Below are 24,649 nucleotides of genomic sequence, written 5' to 3'. Positions count from 1 at the left end.
CCAGATACTCAACTAGTCTAAAGAAGGCCAGTTTTATTTCTTCTTTAATTAGCACAACAGTTATCAGCTGTGCTAACATAATTGCAAATGGTTTTCTAATAATCAATTAGCCTTTTAAAATTATAAACCTGAATTAGCTAACACAACATACCATTGGAACACAGGAGTGATAGTTGCTGATAATGGGCCTCTGTACGCCCAGAGTAACTGTATGTAGTTATTCCATAAAAAATCTGCCGTTTCCAGCTAAAACAGTCATTTACAACATTAACAATGTCTACACTGTATTTCTGATCAATTTGATGTTATTTTAATGACCAAAAAATTTGCTTTTATTTCAAAAACAAGGACATTTCTAAGTGACCCCAAACTTTTGAACGGTAGTGTATAATTTTGTTCTCATGGATGGTCAGTCCTTGCACCCATATGTGAAGTCCTTGCGTCTATGTATTTGACAGTGGTTACCTTTCTCCTGGCCCATTCCTCAGCTGTTAACCAAATGAAATTGTGGGGAAAATGCTTTGTTAATTTTTGAATCCCAGATTTCCTCTTTAAAAGGGGTCAAACTGCAGGACTATTCAATGATCCAAACTTACTATCTCATAATTAAGACGTACACATCTCATAATAATGACTTACTATTTCCTAATTATGACTTACAATCCCTTAATGACTAACTATCTCATAAATATGACTTGCTATTGCTATCTCACAATAATGACTTGCTATCTCATAATTATCACTTATTATCTCACAATAATGACTTGTTATCTCATAAATATGACTTGCTGTCTCATAATAATGACTTACTATAGCTTGATTATGAATTCTCATTACTGACTCATTACTGAACTGGCCACTGACACTGTATGTCAGTTACGATGTTCTCTTTCAAGCATATTTTTGATGGCTTTTCACCAGTGGCATTTTTCCTGGGTGCATGAACCTCGCGATAATGTTTGCACACGATGCGTGACGCTTGAAGTAAGGTACAACAGCACAGGGCACTTCCAGACGCACTGCAGAGGTGTGAGGAGGTTATGTCCAAAATGTTAAATTTCAACATTTTGTGAGGTTACCGGTGCAGTTGGGCTTGTGTCTAAACATTGCAAGGTTTCAAAAATCACGAGATTGTACTGTCACTGACAGCGGTGTTTGTTTGCTTTGTCGTTTCAAAAAGTAGCTTGATGAGTGTCCAAAGTAACATTGGAAGTTTGGAGGGGACGCCATCTTGGTCCTAGCTCTCCACGTCCCCGACAACACCGGGGTTGCTTTCTCAGCAACATATCACGGCAGTGGTGAAGGCCAAGGCAGGTACTGTAAAAATAATATTTTACGGAAAAGTATTTGTTAAATGTTTTGTGAGTCGTTTCGTGGTACGTGCTAAGAATCGTCTTGAAATTAATTGCGTCTTGAGTTACACCGAAGCCATGATGGGCAGCAGCCTGCTAACGTTAGCTAGCCACTACAGTAGTAGCTGGTGGTGTCTGACTGCAAATATATGAGGCAAACTAGCTAATTGGTCAATGTTAAGCACAGTACTTTAAACTACTGGTATTTTGCTCGCAATATAAGTTCAATTATTGACATGCTGAAGTGGAGTAGCGAGCGTGCTAGCTACTTGCCTTACTGGCTAGCAAGTTTCCGATACAGAATTTGCTATCCAGTAAACGTTAGCTAGCTACTACTAACTGTCTATACCGGCTACAAAGACAACGTTAACTATTACCTGTATCTATTGTTAAATGTTGCATTTGCCAGCCAACAAGCTAAGATGTGTGATTTTAAAACAAGGACGTGACATGAATTGGACCCATGGATTCAGTATTGCGAGATTTATGGGTTTCTGTGGACAACATTAATATATATGTACATGTATACAGTAGTTAACTAGAATGGTTTACTCCTTATCGATAATGATGCAATGGTGTCTGGCGACCCTCGCCTTTATAATTGTATTTTTTTATGTTTTTTACATGAAGTTGAGATGGCATATTTTTATATTGCAGTAACCAGCTAAGTACACTTGTCGTGATAACCTACTGTGCAATGGCTCATATTAGATTCAGAAACTGGTGTTTGCAATCAATTGTTTTGCACTCATTGACAACTGTATAAGTGACTCAAGTATCCATGTGCTAGTGAGAGTACAGGCTGCACATTCAATGGTTTGTGTGGACAGGACGGTGGCAATAGTTTCATAGGGCAGTGTATTACTTTAGACAAGTAATCAGCCTTAAATGTCCTACATGACAACTCAAGTCTTTGTGATGGTCTTTGCATGCCTTGTTATTTTTGTGATCTTTGTTGAGTGGGTATAATTTCTGGAACGTTCCAACAGGAATCTGTTCCAAAAACGTCGTAAATAACAAGGTTGCCAACAAACAACGCATACAAGGTTGTAAAGCAGCAGAATAAGATACCAGGTAGGGAGTGGGCTGTTTAATGACGTTTTTCACTCACCACGTTTATTCCGAAAAATGTATCTCCTCACTCTGGTACCCTATGGACAAACATTAAGAATAAGCTACGTGCTGAGTTGATGCCTATTCGGTGGCTAGTTAGCTAGGTGAATTGATCATGCTACTTTGTATGGGTTTGTTGGTTTCCTTGTTACTTTACCAAGTTTTGCGAACAGATTCCTGTTAGAATTTAACACAAATTATACCCACCCATCTTTGTTTGTACCAGGTAACAGTACATATTTAAAGCAAATGTTATGTTTAAGCAGTGATGCACAGATTTCTAGACATTGTGATGGTCACATTCCTAAAATATTTACATTTTCTGAGCAAAATTATTTTTTTGTAAAAATACAATCTTGGACATGACTAAAGTCACTCAAATTATTTCAAACAAATTTTAATTTAAGAAATCTGATCCATGCATAAATAGAGGCATATTCAATAATATCCCAATGTTATCAATGTTTGGAATTATTCTGTTTTTGTCATACTACATCTGTTTGGGATTCTTGCTGTCAATTTGCGATGTACAAATTATAACTATAACCAGGTTTTCATCCAACATTTATGTTAGTAAAGTACATGTTGTATAAAGAAAGGTGAATAGACTTCCGAAATGTTGACAAAACAAAATACGCTAGACAAGGTGCAACGTTTTTGTCGGTAAAATGATTTAAGCCTTTTTGTGCACATATTGATATAATAACCATGTAGAAGTAAATTTGAAGTCGTGCAACAATATGGTGTGGTTCTAGACTACGACTCGGGGAAACCATGTAGTTTGTTAGGCTACAGATAGAATAAGGTATATAGAGTATATGAACTTCACAAGGTGAAAGTCCACGTGGTGATTGATTGTGCTTTCTAATAAATATCCGGGGTTCTGGAGACATGATTGATTCTTGGCCGGCATTTGACAAATAACCATGGACAAAAGAGGGAGATTTTTATTTCCTGTAAGCCAGCCTAACCGCACTGTATCTACAATCTCTGTTGGCTAGTGTGCACGTGCCAAGACCAGAGTGGTTACATTAGCCACGTAACGCAAATTTTGAACAGTAGAGTTGAAAATTTAATGGAAACCCATTTAATAACTTGTATTCTTTATTCAGTACGTAGGAATTTAACCTCAGTTATTTTCATGTGCACTTGGTCTTCATGAACAGCCTTTCATCTGCAACAGGTCAATTTGATGGGAAAACTTCTCGGGTGGGAAAATGCATATATATTGTTTTTATGTGGATGCATGTTTTGTTTTTCCCCTAGCACTACGCAGCTGACTCGAATAACCAACTCATCAAGCTTGTATTATTTGAACCTTCTGTGTAGTGCTAGGGATAAAACCAAAACATGCACACCCGGGGGGGCATGACCGAGTTTGGGTATCCCTGCTCTAGTCAGTCTAGGGCAACAGACTATATTCTGAACAAGGTGATAGGGTTGTCAAATTATTTTAACCCAGAAGACATTTTATATGGCAGTGTTTCTCCAAAGTTTTTTTTCCTGAGGGGGGGCTATTTTCCTGCAATTCTGCACATTTTGTCATGGAGCTGAGAGAGATGGCTGTTAATTTAAAGCTAATTTCCTGACAAATCTGCATATTCAATGTGTCCCCAATGGTTCAGAACTGTTTAAAAAGTGTTCTATAGCACCTGTCTGCTTCATTTCAATCCTAAAATCCATTCAGCAATCTGAAGTGGAAACTGATATTTGGCAGTGAGCATTATTAAGTTGAGTATTGTTTACTCTGTTACATGACATTTCTCATGTTACTTCATGATGTACTGAAATATCTACTGGCAAGCTATAAAATTACAGCACTCTACATCACAAATCCCAGAGCTGACAAGGTAAAAATGTAATTCTGCCCCTGAACAAGGCAGTTAACCCACTGTTCCTAGGCAGTCATTGAAAGTAAGAATTTGTTCTTAACTGACTTGCCTAGTTAAATAAAGGTAAAACATTTTTTTTAAAGTTACTCACTCGCTTTACACTCAAATCAAATGATCTTTGTCACATTTGCCAAATACAACAGATAGACCTTACTGTGAAATGCTTATGAGCCCTTAAGCAACAATATAGAGTAAATATATATTTAAGTAAGAACAATTTGCTAAATAACCTAAAAGTAAAAATAATAACAAACAAATGAGGCTATATACCAGGGATTTTCATGGATTAGGGTTAGGGTTAGTCAAGGTAATGTGTATATATGTATGTAGGGGAACAGTGACTAGATAATAAACAGAGTAGCAGCAGCGTGTGTGTGAAGGAATGTGTTTGTGTGTGGCGTCAGTCAGGTTGCTCTCTGGTGCAGCTGTATAACTTTTTTTCCAGGATCTGAGGTCTCATGCCAAATCTTTTCAGCCTCCTGAGGGGGAACAGGCATTGTTGTGCCCTCTTCACGACTGTTGGTGTGTTTAGAACATGATCGGTCCTTAGTGATGTGGACACCAAGGTAACTGAGGGAGAGGTTTCCTCGCGCCACACTCGCTTGTTTTTGTTAGGCTGAATGTGGTAAATCATGGCTGGTTTTCCATTTGATGTTCTTTCAACTTTTCCACTTGATGAATGATGTTGTTGCCTTGCATAACTGCTGCTTATGATTACATTATCACTGAAAAATGCTAAATACCATAGTCTACATAATGCAATTTCCACTTGGGCAGCTGTGGCGTACAATTTATATAAAATCAAATGCATGTTTCTAACTGGAAATGCATAGCATTGTGTTGCACTGCGTCGTCCTGGGTTTGAACATAGGTTCCCTAGGACCCCAGAGCACCACATTTTATTTCACCTCTACTCCACAAATGAGCTAAAGTGGCATCCATCTTGGGTGCCACGAAATCTGCTGTGGTACCTAATCCTTTGTGTCTCCAGGGTGTTGTCTCTTTTTTTCTTTATTTTGCCTGTTTTGCATTCCCTGCCAGTTAGACTACCTCCATCTGGTGTTGCAGCACCCACCAGATTATGTAGATGAACAGCAAGCTAATCTACAGTAGGCTAGTTGACATTAGGGATGTTAATCGGTTAGCTGCCAAAAATACATTTGACTAGTCATGCTTATTGGTCTATAGGGTAATTAGCATAATTGTGTTGTATTAAATTGGCTCGTGTGTATTTTCGTTATGTCATCATGCATCTTTTTTATCACACGCATACAGAGCCTAGTTTGAGGAGTGGAAAAGCCTACCACCTGTCAGACCGTGCAAGAGTGGCTCAAGTCTGTAGGCTACTGGAGTGAAACCTACTTTTGTAAGTCCAGTCGTTGGGCAACAAATAACCATTCTAAATGCAATCACGTATTAAACTTTGCTGGCCATGATTTAAAAGGCGCTATTTTTATTCCTCAACTCGTAATTTAAGCGTGCCTCCTATTTGCCATTCAGATGTATAGGCTGTAGCCTGCCTACTGTTGACTATCAGCGAGTCACCCACTGCTTTGCAATGTGAGCTTGAGGCAGTAAAACTTGCATGTTTTACTTCAAATAATGAGGCATGTCTTGCCTTGCGAAAATCCATCTGTAGAAACGTGGATGCAATTATTTTATAAAGACTTCCTCATGCCATTAATCAGCATTTCTCTCCTGTTCTATTGGTTTTCATATTAATTTTCTTTCGTTGTCCAGAAGCACAATCCTAGTCATATTAGCAACCCATCATAGTTGTTGCTATTAGATTCCCCCTCTTTCTACATTTCTAAAGGAGATTTTAATCTGTCACAACTGCTCGCATTAGGTTTAGAGCTGTGTTGTCCGCAAATCACATTTTGGCAAATGTTTGAAAATTGTGTTTTATTAGCTGCTTCATTATAGGAGTTGCGTGTTCAATAACAGGCTACAGCCTTTTGAACTGTAAGACGATAAGCTTGCTATTGTTGCATGTATCCACTAAGCTCTTAATAAAAAATGTCCAGTCCTTGTATGCATCTGTAGTATCAGAGAGGAAGAGGCAAAGCAAGAGGTTTCACTCTTGCCAAAATCTGTCAAATATGCTCAATTAGTTTCTATGTGCTTATTTTGGGCCTATGCTTGTCGACTGCCTTCCCGCCTTGGGACGACTCGCATTGTTAGGGCGGAAACATATCTCATTATATGTAGGTCTCTGATAGTATTTTCTGTTGGTGACACAATAAAATAAAAAAATCCAACCAGTAACCATTTGTTGACCAGTTAGAGGGTCAGGTCAGTTAGACAAAAGCAAAATTGATAGAAATTTGCATCCCTAGTTGACATCATAGAATAGTAGCCTAAATGGGCTTTGAACTAGGCTATAGATGAGTTATTATTTTTTAATTGGCCTATTTTATGCCTTAGTATGGTTAATACACTGAACAAAAGTAGCCCTTTGTGAGGAAAAACTCTGACCGACTGGTCCCTGCTCCCTAGTGGGTGGACCAAGGCCCACCCATGGCTGCACCCCTGCACAGTCATGTGAAATCCATAGATTAGGGCCTAATGAATTCATTTAAATTGACTGATTTCCTTATGAACTGTAACTCAGTAAAATCTTTCATTGTTGCGTTAATATTTTTGTTCGTATAGTTTCTCTTTTTCTCTTGATCTTGCTGATTAGCCTATCCCATTGCAATAAGAAGGTGGCTGGCAAGCTTCTTATTTTTTTTGCTGTGGACATTTTGGTAAAATGAGCTGGAGTGGTCTTTTTCTCGTGAAATTAGAATTTGTTTTGCAGGACAGTAGATTTGAATGATGGGTAGTCATTGTTCTTGTGGATTATGTGATGCCGATACAGGGAACGAATGAAGACTGTAGCACTAATGTGTGATATCTGGTCTAATTTTAGGCAGTCTAGCTCTTGCATACATTTTTTCAGAACAAACCTATGTTGTAGGCAAATTGCTAGGTTGATGTAAGGGTGTTGATTTTAAGAGGGAACTGCCAGAGAATAATTTGATATACATGTTTGTTCTCTGTTCCAGCTCTGATACTTTGGTGTTCTTTGTGAAAGCCAAGTAAAACAGCCAGCCCCAGGTCCCTTCGGCCCACTGCGCTTGTGGGAATTGTCTTGGAGACAGGCCTGCATTGTTCTCCAAGCTCATGTTAGACAAGGTGGAGGAACTGTTGTCTTGTCTGTGGGTGCTGTAAACCACGGGCTGGTGGGAAACCATCATGGGTCGTACTGGCCAGAGTAGAGTGGCTTGTAATGTTCTGGTACTGAACACAGGAAAGACAGGGCATTGTTTTGGGTCTAGTTGCCCTTTAATGCAGGTGCGCACCATCAAGAGACATCGTTGGCTTAGTGACTTTTCTGTAGCTCATGTGATTGCGGATTTGCCACTGGATTGATGAAAATAATCCTGACATCATTCTGGCTGGTAGGCAGTACTACAAAGTAGCCTTCGGGAAAGCCTTTTCAGCTCTACCAGAAGATTGTTATCATTAGCATTATCGCTAATGGCTACACAAAGTGTAGACGTGCGTGCACCGCACAAACCGTCAAGGGCATTTTCAGAAAGATGCAGGGAAAATACAACCACTGATATATTTTGTTCATGTCTTATGATTAACTTGGGCAAATGAATCTTCTAATAAGTTAAATACATTTTTTGAATTCCATTCTATTGTCTGGATTCAATGAGGTTTATTGAAAATCAGTGTCTCTCTGGCATTATCTATGGTCTCACTCTTGACAATGGAAGTGGTGCGGCAGACATGATGCACTGACTGAACAGATCTTATGAGACCTCATAGCCGTTTGTAGATGCATATTAGAGCAAGGCCATGTCAGTAAAGTAGACCCCCACGGAGTCTGCTCTGAGGCTGTAGCTTGGAGAATTCCCTTAGCTGAGCTGTCTCCCAGAGGCCCTCAGGTTTGAGGGAGATTGAGAAAAGGAAGAGGATTGGACTGTTTAGGATCCAGCCTAGTAGTTGAAATCCTGTTTTTGCGGCTGTAGGCCTAATACTGTGTGCTTGCTTACATGTGACATAATGAAGATATTGCCTAGGCCATTTTTTTTTTGTGTTTTTTTTGTTGTTGGTACTCTGAGGCTTTCAACTTATTCTTGAGTGTTAATAGTAGAATGCATAAGGTGTAACTTTTGAAATTGGGTAGGGTATCAGCAGTTTTCCTTTTGTCATGTCAGTCATTGTAGACCTTAGAGCTACAGTTAAAGTCGGAAGTTTACATACACCTTAGCCAAATACATTTAAACTCAGTTTTTCACAATTCCTGACATTTAATCCTAGTAAAAATTCACTGTCTTTGGTCAGTTAGGCTCACCACTTTATTTTAAGAATGTGAAATGTTAGAATAATAGTAGAGATAATGATTTATTTCAGCTTATATTTCTTTCATCACATTCCCAGTGGGTCAGAAGTTTACATGCACTCAATTAGTATTTGGTAGCATTGCCTCTAAATTGTTTAACTTGGGTCAAATGTTTCAGGTAGCCTTCCACAAGCTTCCCACATTAAGTTGGGTGAATTTTGGCCCAATCGTCCTGACAGAGCTGGTGTAAATGAGTCAGGTCTCCTTGCTCGCACACACTTTTTCAGTTCTGTCCACACATTTTCTATAGGATTGAGGTTAGGGCTTTGTGATGGCCACTACAATACCTTGACTTTGTTGTCCTTAAGCCATTTTTGCACAACTTTGGAAGTATACTTGGGGTCATTGTCTATTTGAAATACCCATTTGCAACCAAGCTTTAACTTCCTGACTGATGTCTTGAGATGTTGCTTCAATATGTCCACACAATTTTCCTGCCTCATGATGCCATCTATTTTGTGAAGTGTACCAGTCCCTCCTGCAGCAAGCACCCCTACATGATGCTGCCACCCCAGTGCTTCGCGGTTGGGATGGTGTTCTTCGGCTTGCAAGCCTCTCCCTTTTTCCTCCCAACATAATGATGGTCATTATGGCCAAACAGTTCTATTTTTGTTTCATCAGACCAGAGGACATTTCTCCAAAAAGTATGATCTTTGTCCCCATGTGCAGTTGCAACCCATAGTCTGGCTTTATTATGGCGGTTTTGGTGCAGTGGCTTCTTCCTTGTAGAGCAGCCTTTCAGGTCATGTCAATATAGGACTTGTTTTTACTGTGGACATAGATACTTTTGTACCAGTTTTCTCCAGCATCTTCACAGGGTCGTTTGCTGTTATTCTGGGATTGATTTGCACTTCGCACCAAAGTACGTTCATCTCTAGGAGACAGAATGTGTCTCCTTCCTGAGCGGTATGACGGCTGCATGGTCCCATGGTGCTTGTACCTGCACACTATTGTTTGTACAGATGAACGTTGTACCTTCAGGCGTTTGGAAATTGATCCCAAGGATGAACCAGATTTGTGGAGGTCTACAATTTATTTTCTGAGGTCTTGGCTGATTTCTTTTGTTTTTTTTCCCATGATGTCAAGCAATGAGGTCAATTAGCCTAACTCGGTGCATCATTTGAGTCAGTCAGAAGCTTCTAATGCCATGACATCATTTTCTGGAATTTTCCAAGCTGTTTAAAGGAACAGTCAACTTAGTGTATATAAACTTCTGACACACTGGAATTATGATAGTGAAATAATGTCTAAACAACAATTGTTGGAAAAATTACTTGTCATGCACGAAGTAGATGTCCTAACAGACTTACTGAAACTATAGTTTGTTAACAAGAAATTTGTGGAGTGGTTGAAAATCGAGTTTTAATGGCTCCAACACAAAGTGTATGTTAACTTCCGACTTCAACTGTATTTATAACTTGTCAGTAATGTCCAGATCAACAAGCCCATGTCAGCTAACATTTTTTTTTACTAGGTTTTGTAGCCCATTGATTTTGTTGGAATGTTTAAGTCCCACATCACATAAGACATGTCAATGTGTAGAATTGCAAGAAATTAGCTTTAACTGCAGAATGTTCCCCAATGATGGGAGGCCTGAGTGGATTACGTTTGTGAACCACTGGTCTAGGCTATTATCAACTCCACTAAATGTAACTTTTATTTAACTAGGCAAGTTGGTTAACCTGTTGCGACGACCAAACCCCGGGTCCGGGATTCTATTTATAGACCTAAGCTCATTACCATAACGCAACGTTAACTATTCATGAAAATTGCAAATTAAATGAAATAAATATGCTATCTCTCAAGCTTAGCCTTTTGTTAACAACACTGTCATCTCAGATTTTCAAAATATGCTTTTCAACCATAGGAAAACAATCATTTGTGTAACAGTAGCTAGCTAGCGTAGCATTTAGCGTTAGCATTAGCGTTAGCATTTAGCAGGCAACTATCACAAAAACAAGTAAAGCCTTCAAATAAAATAACTTACCTTTGAAGAACTTCTGATGTTTTCAATGAGGAGACTCTCAGTTAGATAGCAGATGCTCAGTTTTTCCAAAAATATTCTTTGTGTATTAGAAATAGCTCCGTTTTGTACATCACATTTGGCTACCAAAAAAATAAAAAAAAATAACGAAAATTCAGCCCTCAAAACGCGAACTTTTTTCCAAATTAACTCCATAATATCGACTGAAACATGGCAAACGTGGTTTAGAATCAATCCTCAAGGTGTTTTTCCACATATCTCTTCAATGATATATCCTTCGTGGAAGCCTGGTTTCTCCTTGCTCTCAAATGGAAAAATAATTGCACCTGGCTTTACGCTCCAATTTCGACGCAGGGACACCAGGCGGACACTTGGAAAATGTAGTCTCTTATGGTCAATCTTCCAATGATATGCCTACAAATACGTCACAATGCTGCTAACGCCTTGGGGGAACGACAGAAAGTGTAGGCTCATTCCTTGCGCAATCACAGCCATATAAGGAGACAATGGAAAACAGAGCTTCAGAAATTCTGCTCATTTCCTGGTTGACGCATCATCTTGGTTTCGCCTGTAGAATGAGTTCTGGGGCACTTACAGACAATATCTTTGCAGATTCTGAAACTTCAGAGTGTTTTCTTTCAAAAACTGTATGCATAGTCGAGCATCTTTTCGTGACAAAATATCGCGCTTAAAACGGGAACGTTTTTTATCCAAAAATGAAATAGCGCCCCTAGAGATCAGAGGTTAAGAACAAATTCTTATTTACACTGACAGCCAGACCCGGACAAAGCTGGGCCAATTGTGCGCCGCCCATGGGACAGGGTGTTTGTAGTGATGCCTCTAGCACTGATATGCAGTTCCTTTAGACCTCTGCGCAACTAGGGAGCCCCATATAGCTATAGAGCGCCATGTTTGGTTTGCCTCTAACACTCATCAGGCAGAATGTTGTCAGGCATGTACCAGGATTATGCCATGTCAAATATTTCAGTGTTAATATAATGTTATCTTGAGGAGTATAAATGTAGGAAATGTCTCCCCTGCTCTGTTCAGATGTGTAGTAACCAGACATTTAGCTTATTAAACGTTTCAGAAATTGCTTTCAGCTGTTCTTTTGTGTGTGACGAGGGAACAATCCTCATTAGTTTTGCTTTGTCACTCCCTTATTTTAGTTTGAGCTAAATGGATAGCTCTGTGGTAATGCCTTGTTTTAACAGATTATCTCTGCCACCTTAGATAATCAGGGTATCCCCCAGGACTAATTATCAGGCTTATTCTGAAGGCCTTCAGGGTTCTAAGTCAATCGCATTATTACCTTGCAGTTAAGACTTTGTGCCAGGCAGAAGCTGACTTGCCTTGTTAAATTGGCTGTATACCTGATCTCAGTTTTTCTGGCCAGAGCTTCAGAGCAAATCTACTAAACTCAACAAATTAAGTCGTTTTCAGATAATGGTGTATTTTTCAGTAGGTTCTCATTTTTGTCATGGGGGAAAAAAAATACAAGACGGGCAGTCTGGTTTTCCTTTTGTATGAAGGAATACAGTGGATAGACGCAAGTATACTGACTAGTAGGCTGCATGAAGATAGAATTCAGCCTCGCTTACAGACTGTAACGTGATTCAACTAAAAATATATAATTGTGTCCATTATACTGGGAGTTACAGGTTAGGTACTCTTTGGCGTAGCACATTTTTGACCCCGCTTGGCAATTTTACTGTCGTCGTCCACGATTCATGGAAACAGGAGTCTCGTAAAATGTCCAGTTGCAGGGTGTCCGTTTCAATAACAATCAGAAATCGGTATTGGGCGATATATATATATTTTATTTTTATATACCTTTATTTAACTAGGCAAGTCACTTAAGAACACATTCTTATTTTCAACGACGGCCTAGGAACGGTGGGTGAACTGCCTCATTCAGGGGCAGAACGTCAGATTTTCACAGTGTCAGCTCGGGGGATTCAATTTTGCAACCTTACTGTTAACTTGTCCAACGCAATAACGGCCTGCCTCTCTCTCTCGTTGCACTCCACAAGGAGACTGCCTGTTACGCGAATGCAGCAAGCCAAGGTAAGTTGCCAGCTAGCATTAAACTTATCTTATAAAAAACAATCAATCATAATCACTAGTTAACTACACATGGTTGATGATATTACTAGATATTATCTAGTAATATCATATTACTAGATATTACTATAATCTGACTGAGCATACAAGTATCTAAGTATCTGAATGAGCGGTGGTAGGCAGAAGCAGGCGCGTAAACATTCATTCATACAGCACTTTCATGCGTTTTGCCAGCAGCTCTTCGTTGTGCGTCAAGCATTGCGCTGTTTATGACTTCAAGCCTATCAACTCCCGAGATGAGGCTCGTGTAACCGAAGTGAAATGGCTAGCTAGTTAGCGCGCGCTAATTGTCGTTGTGTTGCTGGTTCGAGCCCAGGGAGGAGCGAGGAGAGGGACGGAAGCTATACTGTTACACTGGCAATACCTATAGCAGTGGCAGTGCCTATAAGAACATCCAATAGTCAAAGGTTAATGAAATACAAATGGTATAGAGGGAAATAGTCCTATAATTCCTATAATAACTACAACCTAAAACTTCCTACCTGGGAATATTGAAGACTCGTGTTAAAAGGAACCACCAGCTTTCATATGTTCTCATGTTCTGAGCAAGGAACTGAAACGTTTGCTTTCTTACATAGCACATATTGCACTTTTACTTTCTTCTCCAACACTTTGTTTTTGCATTATTTAAACCAAATTGAACATGTTTCATTATTTACTTGAGGCTAAATAGATTTTATTGATGTATTATATTAAGTTAAAATAAGTGTTCATTCAGTATTGTTGTAATTGTCATTATTATAAATACAATTTTAATCGCTATCGGCTTTTTTGGTCCTCCAATAATCGGTATCGGCGTTGAAAAATCATCGGTCGACCTCTACTCCAAACAGTACCTACCCTGTAACTCCTAGTATAATGGATACCTATCTTTTTATTTATTTTGTTAAGTCCCGTTATCTGGTGTTCGACTGCAGGCTGAACTCGGCTACAGATTGTGTCAGGACTAAGCCCTTTCTCAGGGCATATATCACTCATGTCATGGAGAGGTGCCATGTTCCTCTGAGTCTTGTTGTACAGCTATGAATCTGAACTGACCTGGTTCAGAGATGGGAGTGGTGGCGGCTGGGGGACACAACTTGGTTGAAGCTGTAATGATGTCTGGAATGGGGGGATCATGATGCAGTCAGATCTCCTCTGCAGCGTTGGATGAGTTAATCATGATTCCAGAATTTTTACTTTGATGCCAGGTTTAGTATCACGATGCGCGATACCACCACAACAAAAAAGGAGTACCAGCCAAAGTCACAGAATGGCACTTGATCCGGACAGAAACTCAGCTACTGCTCTGTTCAATCGTTTGCCATCTTGAGTTTAAAATCATTCCATTTTAACATTTGTACGTTTTTTTTAAGAGCCATGTATGTGTTAATGAATAAATTATACAAACAATTTGACTTTGTTTTTACCAGTCTAACTACAAAACATGGTTATCATTTATTTGAATGGTAAATCTCCAGTTCTAGGTCTAATCACAATACAGGTGAATGCATATTATTATTATTATTATTAATAGGAGTGTGTGCATGCGTTGAGTTATTGAGCTTGTTAGCTGATTTCATAGGGCTACAGATGACAAACAATACCTTCCATTTAGGACTTATTTAATTGGCAACTGCTAGGAGAACATTATTTTATTGTACTGATCAACAACATTTGCATAAAAGAAGCAACCTCTTCTATTCTAGAAGTGTGCACTGTCTCTAAGAAGGTAATGAAGTCATTCACAGGCAGAGTTCAGCTTGGCAAGCGAGACTAAGTAAATTAATTTTGTTTTTGATGACAGTCAGCTTTGAAATCAGCATATTTAGCATTATGGTTTGCATATGACAAACTACTAGAGTAGTGAATTAATTCTGCTGGAAGCTAGCAGGGTAAGTTGGCCTACAATTTAAAGCTGGAAGCTACCGGTATCATCTTAATTGTAGAAGTGTTCTAGCCTGTTTTGGACGTTGTTTTGCGAACAGTAATGAACAGTTTCAACCTCTACATGAGTGGGGAGCAGCTCAGGTAGCTCTAGCAAATGAATAAGTGGAGCAGGATCTTTGCTCTTCACCCTATAAAGGGGATGCGCTGACTTGATTCTCTCAATCACGTGAGACACTTGACAGAAGTACCAAACAAAAAACTTTACTCTAATTTTTATCACAGAAGTACAGACAATTCGGTATACCATGCAACACGAGTAGGGAATAAGTGGTTTACATGAGTGTGCAGGTTCTGAGGTATTGCTCCTCTCTTCCAGGCACCATGGAGGAGCTGCACAGCCTGGACCCCCGGAGACAAGAGCTGCTGGAGGCTCGATTCATGGGTGGGGTCAGTGGCAGCACTGGGGGCAGCACTGGCAGCACCAGCGGGGGAACCAAAGTGAGTGAGCGTGCGTCATGTGATGGCAGCGGATGAATGAGTGAGCGTGCGTCTGGTGATGGCAGCGGATGAATGGCACGACAACGGGCCTCAGGATCTCATCGCTGTATGTTTGTGCATTGAAATTGCCATTGCTTTTTAAATGAAATTGTGTTCGTTGTCCGTGGCTTATGCCTGACCATACCATAACCCCACTGCCACCATGGGGCACTCTGTTCACAACGTTGACATCTGTAAATCACTCACTCACACTGTCTGCCGTCTGCCCGGTACAGTTGTACAGTTGAAATCGCCGTTCATCCGTAAAGAGCACACTCTTCCATAGAATATTCTAATGAACTTCTGTTTTGATTTCAGGCCTTGACAAACAATGAATGTTCAAATCAAAGTTTTGGAAGCCTGGGGTCCTCCAGTGACAAGGAGTCAGAGGTATGTTTATTAACATGATGTTCTTAAAGTTTTTTGTGAAAAATGGATGTGAATGTGCATTTTGTTTTGAACAGGCTGTCAGACAGTATAACTGGTGTCCACAGCTTTTCTGGATTTGTTTCTTTAGTCTTTGACATTCCATCTTGTTTGGCTCAGACCTATGTTTTGATTGGAAGTGGGCTGGTTGATGTGAGCAGCGAGATCACACGGAGAGGAGCTGGGCCCTGTTATCCTCCTTGGCGCTGGTGAGAAAGTCAGACGCAACCGAAGATGGCGCTAGAGAGAACAAAAATGTGTGGAATCTTGCTGTAATTAAACTGTGTTCTTGTGACGCATAATGCCACGCGCTCTCACATCTCTGGACAAACACAGTTTGTGCCAGACTCTGCCAGGGCAGCCTGATCACGGGCATCATCATCCTGCATGCTGAGCCTCCCTCCACTCTGTTCTCCTGTGTTTTGGCAGCACAGCTCGCTAATGAAGGAAAAACACAAATGGCCTCTAATTTGGAGGGGCAGCAGTGTCGCAAGTCTTGTGTGGGGTGGAGGACTCCCAACATCGCTGACTGTAGGGTTAACCTAAGAAGCCTGAACCTCTGCAATGTGGAGTCTGCACGTATATTAGCAACCTGACTGCGGGTGATTGTCTGCTCCCCTCCCGTCTAGTTCATCAGGTGGTGTAATAAGTCACTGATGGAGGCCTGTGTGCGAGCATGATCGAGGAGGAGGCAGAATAAAACCTCTCTGGCCTTTTCTGCCGCAGACATGATGAATCTGCACAGATATCACCCAAACAGATGCCCCCCCGGCCCCCATACGTCACACCCTCCCTAATGATGCACTGGTGAAACTGTCAGACCACCGCCTGTCAGCAGATTCCCTGTACAAGGCTCTGTCCTGGTTTTGGGGCCTGTAAATCTTTTGTAAAAATATCACAAGGATTCCTGTGCCCTGTTGAAATGGGCTCCTCATGTTAGACTTCGATTTGGTTAGTGTTTTTGCAGTTTAACCATTGTAATGCTTGCTTTTTTTCTTTTTTTTTTTAATTTAGAGGATGAGGATTATTTCTGGACCTATCTTAGGTCGTTGATTCAATGAAAATGGTTGATTTTAGCTGATTCCTTGCTTTGTTGGGCGATTTACCTTGTTTTCTTATGTTTTGCTCATAAACTGATTTGAATCAGACATTACAAAAGGCTAGTTAGTCTGTGCTACAGTTTAGCTACCTGCTGTAGTCGCTTTTCCTCTTCCTCACAGCCTGTGGCCCAAAACTGCCAACGGGGGGCTACATCGGTCATAAATAAGCATCCTCTCCCCACTGGAAGTTCTCACACAACTACCTCATTAAAGCTTTCCATTACAATTGATCTCTTTTCAGAACAGGCTAATAATGAGCTCGATTAATTATGCATTTTGGTTTTTACGTTGAACTCATTCTCTGTACCCCTCCTGCCATTTGTTTTCTGTTTGCAGAGCTCAGACGTGAAAAGGGGGAGCTCTCCTGCATACTCGGTAGGTGCTCATTGTATTTGGAATACTAGGCTATGTTCCCCATCCTTTTTCAGCTACTGGGCGGCAGGCAGCATTGGTCGGTCAGTTCACCTACATTCAGGAATCCTTAGCAGGCTGTAGACTTGGGATTGATGTGTTGCTGCTACGGTGTATTCACTATGCTTTTGTTTTTCAAACACAGACATTTTAAATCCTAGTCTGGACATTTCAAGGAATCAAAATGACTGTACTTGTACAACCGACCAGATAGTGGTCATTGGTAAAACAGTTTGTCCTTTACAGACTCCTGAAAAGAAACACTCTGAATCGTCCAGAGGAAGAAAGAGGAAACCCGACACCCAGTCGGAGAACAGCCAAGGTAACTTCCCTCAAGCTGTTTCTGTTGCTCCAGATAAAATCATTGATGTCTGAAAGTCAATGCTAATTGTATTTTCTCTCTCACAGGGAAGTCTATTGTGCGAGGACCCAAAATTAGTGATTATTTTGATGTAAGTTATTCTTTTTTGGGGGGGGGGGGGTTGAAAATTTAAATGATACTCTTATCGTGAGTGACCCGGGCTAAGTCCCTGTGTCGTGGAGCACCACATCTGATGTTCAGCAGAGAGGTTTTCTGTTTTTAGAGAATATCAATGAAGCCGTGATGTGATCCATTTCACACTCAGGCCAGCTCTGAAATGAACAAAACCGGACATAAAGGAGGCTTTCTGTGCCAATGTTGTTGCCAAGTGGCGGGCAATGATGTCACTCACACTGGTGGTCTCTCTCTCCAGTTCCATGGAGGGAACGGGTCCAGTCCTGTGAGAGGTCTCCCCTCTGTGATCCGCTCACCTCAGAACTCACATTCCCACTCTGTGCAGGGTTCCAGTGTAAGTAACCCCATATCCACTTCAATTCCTTTATCGCTTGTTGGCTTTATAAACGTATGTAGAAAGCATAGTAGCCTTGTCCAAGCCAGAATGGCCCATTTTAAAAAAACATGTCAAATGTTTTTTTAAACACAGTCAATGTTTAGAAGAAATTGACAGTACCATTTAGATACGCTAACAATTGTTGTCCCTTGGGTTTCAGATTAGGCAAAACAGCTCATCGCCTACGAGTCTGTCTTTTGGGGAACATGTGATGCATCCAAAGCAGTTGGCAATCAAATGTGTGCAGGTGAGAATGACCACCGCTATAGTGTGTGTGTGTTCAGCACTTTGGATTGTGTGTCGCGACTAAATTCTAAACTCATTGTTCATTTGTTTTTAATTGCAGACTGACCTGACGGGGCTCAAGTTGGCTGCCCTGGAGATGAACAAGAACCTGGACCTTGAGAAAAAAGAAGGCAGAATTGATGATTTGCTTAGAGTAAGAGAAATATGGCTAATGGACAGAACACATCAGCAAAACATTCCTAACTCCCTCATTGAGTTGAAGTATCAGTGATGTATTACTGTGACACCACTGAACACACGGATCAATTAAAAAGGCTCGCTGTGCTGCATGTAGACTTAAAGTGCGTACAAAAAATGTTATTCAATGCTAGGCTGACATGCTTGGGAAGTTAGCTGCAACGTTCTTATTTCTACGGTAGGAGTGTGTAGAGGGCTTTGGTTTTTACTAGGGTTGTAATATGATGAACCTGATTTGTTTCTTCTCCATAGGCGAACTGCGATCTCAGGAGACAGATAGACGAACAACAGAAATTACTTGAAAAGTACAAAGAACGCTTAAATAAGTGCATCACCATGAGCAAGAAGTTGCTCATAGAAAAGGTACTTCCCTTTTGTTTCAAGGCGGAATGTCTGAGGCTAGCATTTAAAAAAAGTAACTTTTTTTACATTGTGACAAGTCTGTATGAGTGCAGTGGTATGAGTACTCAGTCAGTGACGTCTGTCATTGTTTGTGTTGCCTAGAGCACCCAGGAGAAGCAGGCGTGCCGGGAAAAGAGTATGCAGGACAGACTACGGTTAGGCCATTTTACCACTGTGCGACATGGAGCCTCTTTCACAGAGCAGTGGACCGATGGCTTTGCCTTCCAAAACCTAGTCAAGTTGAGTATCTTGGTCTCTGTGTCAAAGTTGTCTCAAGTCAACTTAACCATATCACAGTTGAGAAATTTATCGAGCTACACGTCTTTCTCTTTCAACAAAGTTCAGTCTGTTCAGGTATCGAAGAAACGTTTGTAGAATTTGTACTGGAGTGTCATTTTCCTCTTATTCCAAAGGCTTATCCAGGGAAAAATGCAGGCTTGGCAGAAATGGTATTGATTGCATATAACATCTTTATCTGCAGACAGCAAGAGTGGATAAACCAACAGAGGGAGGATATTGAGAAGCAGAGAAAACTCCTAGCCAAAAGGAAACCCCCATCGTCCAGCAACTCCCAAGCACCAACCACAAACTCTGAGCCAAAGCAACGCAAAACCAAGGCAGTGAACGGGGCGGAGAATGATCCCTTTCTGAAGCCCAGCCTACCTCAGCTGTGAGTGCCCTTGTCCTCCCTACCTTTGGCTAAGCACACCAAGACGCTCTATCTATGAACAAATATGCTTGATCCTGTTGCTTTCATTTCTCTTTTGTTGGTTCATTCCAAAGGTTGACTCTAGCTGAGTATCACGAGCAGGAAGAGATCTACAAACTACGACTCGGGCATCTCAAAAAGGTCAGTGTGCCAACCTGGCAGATCTAGGCAACACGAGCTGAGCTTTTTTGTTTGTTGTGTCGCATTGTTCAAGTCAATTCAATCGTGATTAGACATCCTGACACTGTTCACTGATGTAGAACCACTACACCACTCTGCTTAGATTCTGTGGACATTTTCCCAGAAAATTTCCCCTCAACCTATAGTTAATTCAATTGTTTCCCCTGTGAATAAGCATCAAGAGGGTTTGCCCTAGAGACAGACTTGCTACCAAGTCAACCGTTAATATTTAATACAAGGCTAGTCAGCCGAGTTTTGATGAGCTCCCCTCTCCTTGTAGTGTGTCCTCTGATGTTCCTCTGTATGTTTGTGTGTGAATCATTTATAGGAAGAAGCAGAAATCCAGGTGGAGCTGGAGCGTCTGGAGAGAGTGCGGAACCTTCACATTCGGGAACTTAAGAGAATAAATAACGAGGACAGTTCACAGTGAGTCTGATCACTGGCATCTCTGACGTCAGAGAGTACGCACAGGGGCTCCTGCTGACAGATTGTTCAGTTAGACACTGGAGAGGCAGTCATGGTGCTTGTCACAAGTCATTTTCAATGTCCGTGTTTTCCATTCAGCCACTCGATGTAAAATGAGCCTGTCCCCCCCGACTAGCATTTCAGTAACAAGGTTCCTCTTTCTCGGCATTAGTTGTTTTTGAGTTGGTGAAAGTCCTACCATCGCGTTAATTCCTAATGAGATTCTGACCTTGTGTATTTTATTTTATTTGTATTTTTTAAGATTCAAAGACCATCCGACTTTGAACGAGAGATATCTGCTGTTACATCTTCTGGGAAGAGGAGGCTTTAGTGAAGTTTACAAGGTGAGTTTATATTTGACCTGTGTGTTCATGTTGTCAGTTTGCATCTTACAAGTCTTTGTTTGAGTGGACCAGTCCAGAACCTTTCTGTTATAGGCGTTTGACTTGATTGAGCAACGCTATGCTGCTGTGAAAATTCATCAGCTGAACAAGAACTGGCGAGAGGAGAAAAAGGAGAATTATCACAAGTATGTTCCACATTAAAACATTGGCATTTTTCTGTTCTTATTCTTCAACACTGTGTGGCAGAATCGAGTCAGTTTTATGAATCACAGTAACAATGGACAGTTTAAAAAAAAGATTTAAAAAATGTATTTACTTATGCACTAGCTTTAAGCTTATTGTTCTACTCCATCTGCTTAATATCTGGGTTATTCAGTCATACCTCCACCCCGCTGTGCTCCTACTGCCTGGTGTCATTCAGTTGGTTGCCCATGGTAACACTGCTCACCTTGTTGCAGACACGCCTGTCGGGAGTACAGAATACACAAGCAGCTGGACCACCCCAGAATCGTCAGGCTGTATGACTACTTCTCACTGGACACAGACACGTAGGTTAACCTTATTGTACTGACTAATATATATATATATATATCTCTCGTCACTGCCGTTTACACATTGCTCATTTTATGATGCCCCCAAAGGTTTTGCACAGTTTTGGAATACTGTGAAGGCAATGACCTGGACTTCTACTTGAAGCAGCACAAGCTGATGTCGGAGAAGGAGGCCCGCTCCATCGTCATGCAGATTGTGAATGCGCTCCGATACCTGAACGAAATCAAGCCCCCCATCATTCACTATGACCTCAAGCCGGGTGAACAAACGCTTGCACACACTGGAATGATATCCCATACTGGGAGGGCTCCAATTATTTCTGATGCAATGTACTAATTTGTTCTGTTCCGATTTCAAGGTAACATCCTGCTTGTTGATGGCACAGCGTGTGGGGAAATAAAAATCACAGACTTCGGTTTGTCCAAAATCATGGATGACGACAGCTACGGTGCAGATGGCATGGACCTGACATCACAAGGAGCAGGGACTTACTGGTAGGAAGTGCCACCGCATACACACCTGTGTCATGGGACCAGCACATGATTTGGGTGATATGGTGCTTGACATGTGGGCAGATATCATTTAGTTTTTGTTTTCTCAAAGGTACTTGCCTCCGGAGTGTTTTGTTGTTGGCAAAGAACCTCCAAAGATTTCCAACAAGGTGGACGTGTGGTCTGTGGGTGTAATCTTTTTCCAGTGTTTGTATGGAAGAAAAGTACGTTTTTAAAGAACTGGTTTTATTGATTTACCAAAATGAGTGTCTCGTAAATAAGTTGACGCTGAGCCTTATTTCTCTTTCAGCCGTTCGGCCACAATCAGTCTCAGCAGGATATCCTGCAGGAGAACACAATACTTAATGCAACCGAAGTTCAGTTTCCTGTCAAGCCTGTTGCCAGTAATGAAGCAAAGGTGAGGGATCATTTGTGGTCTGAATATTACCATCTGACTGCAATTGTCACTTCTTCATCGTCTTTGTAATAGTTTTGCATTGTTTTATGATCAATTCCTGTATTTGGCGTTGCTTTTGTCGAGACCTCTAGTGTTCATAGTAAGGTACAGACATCACAAGCCCCTTTTGAGATGCATTTCTGTCCAGCCATAGCAGTTATGATCACCAGCATACTCAACATATTGCTCTGTTTAATCATTTTAATTGGTTCTCAGTAGAGGTTGACCGATTTATGAATTTAACGCCGATACCGATTATTGGAGGACCAAAAAAGCCGATAGCGATTACAATTTTATAACAATTACAACAATACTGAATGAACACTTATTTTAACTTAATATAATACATCAATAAAATCAATTTAGCCTCAAGTAAATAATGAAACATGTTCAATTTGGTTTAAATAATGCAAAAACAAAGTGTTGAAGAAAGTAAAAGTGCAATATGTGCCATGTAAGAAAGCTAAAGTTTCAGTTCCTTGCTCAGAACATGAGAACATATGAAAGCTGGTGGTTCCTTTTAACATGAGTCTTCAATATTCCCAGGTAAGAAGTTTTAGGTTATAGTTATTATAGGACTATTTCCCTCTATACCATTTGTATTTCATTAACCTTTGACTATTGGATGTTCTTATAGGCACTGCCACTGCTATAGGTATTGCCAGTGTAACAGTATAGCTTCCGTCCCTCTCCTCGCTCGAACCAGCAACACAACGACAACCGCCACCATCGAAGCAGTGTTACCCATGCAGAGCAAAGGAAACAACCACAGGCTCAGAGCGAGTGACGTTTGAAATGCTATTAGAGCGCGCTAACTAGCTAGCCATTTCACTTCGGTTACACCAGCCTCATCTCGGGAGTTGATAGGCTTGAAGTCATCAACAGCGCAATGCTTGACCCACAATGAAGAGCTGCTGGCAAAATGCATGAAAGTGCTGTTTGAATGAATGTTTACGTGCCTGCTTCTGCCTACCACCGCTTAGTCAGATACTTGTATGCTCAGTCAGATTATATGCAACGCAGGACACGCTAGATAATATCTAGTAATATCATCAACCATGTGTAGTTAAACAATCATAATCGCTAGTTTTTATAAGATAAGTTTAATGCTAGCTAGCAACTTACCTTGGCTTTACTGCATTCGTGTAACAGGTAGTCAGTCTCCTTGTGGAGTGCAACGAGAGAGGCAGGTCGTTATTGCGTTGGACTAGTTAACTGTGAGGTTGCCAGATAGAATCCCTCGAGCTGACAAGGTGAAAGGCCGTCATTGAAAATAAGAATGTGTTCTTAACTGACTTGCCTAGTTAAATAAAGGTATAAAAAAAATATATAAAAAATCGGCACACAAAAATACCAATTTCCGATTGTTATGAAAACTTGAAATTGGCCCTAATTAATCGGTCGACCTCTAGTTCTCAGTGCCCGTGTTTTAAACAATGTCGCCTTTTATTCCCAAAGGCCTTTATAAGGCGCTGCCTGGCATACAGGAAGGAGGACCGGTTTGATGTTCACCAGCTGGGAAGGGATTCCTACCTGCTTCCTCACATGAGGAGGTCCAACTCTTCAGGGAACTTGCAGATGGGTGCTGGTGGCTCAGGACCTGCCGCCTCCAGCATCATTTCGTACTGAGGGCTGGTCCTGGACTGACTGAATTACTGCCTGGCTACCCCATGCCTGCAGCCCCCCCCCCCCCCCCCGTGTGTGGGGTAGCGGAGCTACATGCCAACTAGTGGTGTACGGGAGGACAAGAGGGCCATAGACACTGCAAACTGAATGTGGAGTTCGGCCTTCGCCTGGACTGTGCTGAGTTTCAAATGGGTGTTTTCTAAAGACTAATGAAAGGATATTTTAAAGAACATAAGTGAATGACCTTGTAAAGGTTGAATAGAGCACTGCTACAGACAAAATAACTTGAAGAAATGTGACTGGACACTTGAGTTTGTTTTGCTGGTGGAAGCCTTATAGGACCTTAGGGATAACTGGCAGCCTGCCGTTTTAGAATCGTTAACATCCTCTTGCAAGGGTGCAAATGCTTTAGCTGCGAAGAGTTTCCCTTTGCACCATCAATTTGGCTGTTTGTTTTTTGTTTTCAGAAAAAGTTTTAGGTTTTAATTTGAGTTGTACAATTAGCTATGAGAATGTAATTTTAGCATACAAGTGGTATTGTCATGTAGGCCCAGGCAGCATACTAATGTTGAATGCACAAAATAACCAAATGTAGACAAATGGCAATGTACAGAATAATATGCAGGATGATTTAAAATAATTCCTTCAAGAGTAAATGTATATTTGCTGTACAGAAGATTTTCAGATATGGAATTGCAGCTGTACCATGGTTTAACTATTTCCCTTGTACATTTGTCATTCATTTTGCTGCTTTTGATGTTACTTTTTAAAGGGCTGTATGATCCACTTTGGGTACAATTGTACAGTTCTATAAAAAATAATAAATGATGACTATGATAATAAATACCAGGAAATCACACA

The 24,649-nt window shown here is 40.8% G+C and overlaps 1 protein-coding gene across 4 annotated transcripts; it reads left to right on the top strand.

Moving 5' to 3' along the window:
• Positions 1-975: 975 nt before the first annotated feature.
• On the top strand, positions 976-24,649 carry LOC139380438 (serine/threonine-protein kinase tousled-like 1-B). 4 transcript variants are annotated; one of them, XM_071123106.1, is made up of 23 exons: positions 987-1,027; positions 1,184-1,314; positions 15,110-15,231; positions 15,589-15,660; positions 17,133-17,171; positions 17,454-17,529; positions 17,616-17,659; positions 17,834-18,037; positions 18,240-18,326; positions 18,426-18,518; positions 18,815-18,925; positions 19,067-19,203; positions 19,446-19,634; positions 19,748-19,814; positions 20,182-20,279; positions 20,581-20,662; positions 20,756-20,847; positions 21,121-21,210; positions 21,304-21,473; positions 21,573-21,708; positions 21,818-21,929; positions 22,016-22,123; positions 23,621-24,649. In XM_071123106.1, the coding sequence occupies exons 3-23, from the start codon at positions 15,115-15,117 to the stop codon at positions 23,789-23,791; spliced, it is 2,295 nt and encodes a 764-aa protein (XP_070979207.1). In that variant the 5' UTR covers positions 987-1,027; positions 1,184-1,314; positions 15,110-15,114; the 3' UTR covers positions 23,792-24,649. The 4 variants fall into 4 exon arrangements, with proteins under 4 accessions (XP_070979208.1, XP_070979207.1, XP_070979209.1 ...); XM_071123108.1 differs by having other exon boundaries at positions 1,181-1,314; positions 17,942-18,037; XM_071123109.1 differs by having other exon boundaries at positions 992-1,027; positions 1,181-1,310; positions 17,942-18,037.

This window comes from Oncorhynchus clarkii, chromosome 22 (assembly GCF_045791955.1).
Source record: "Oncorhynchus clarkii lewisi isolate Uvic-CL-2024 chromosome 22, UVic_Ocla_1.0, whole genome shotgun sequence".
Classification (NCBI taxonomy): domain Eukaryota; kingdom Metazoa; phylum Chordata; class Actinopteri; order Salmoniformes; family Salmonidae; genus Oncorhynchus; species Oncorhynchus clarkii.
This window is presented reverse-complemented; position numbering and strand designations above follow the sequence as displayed.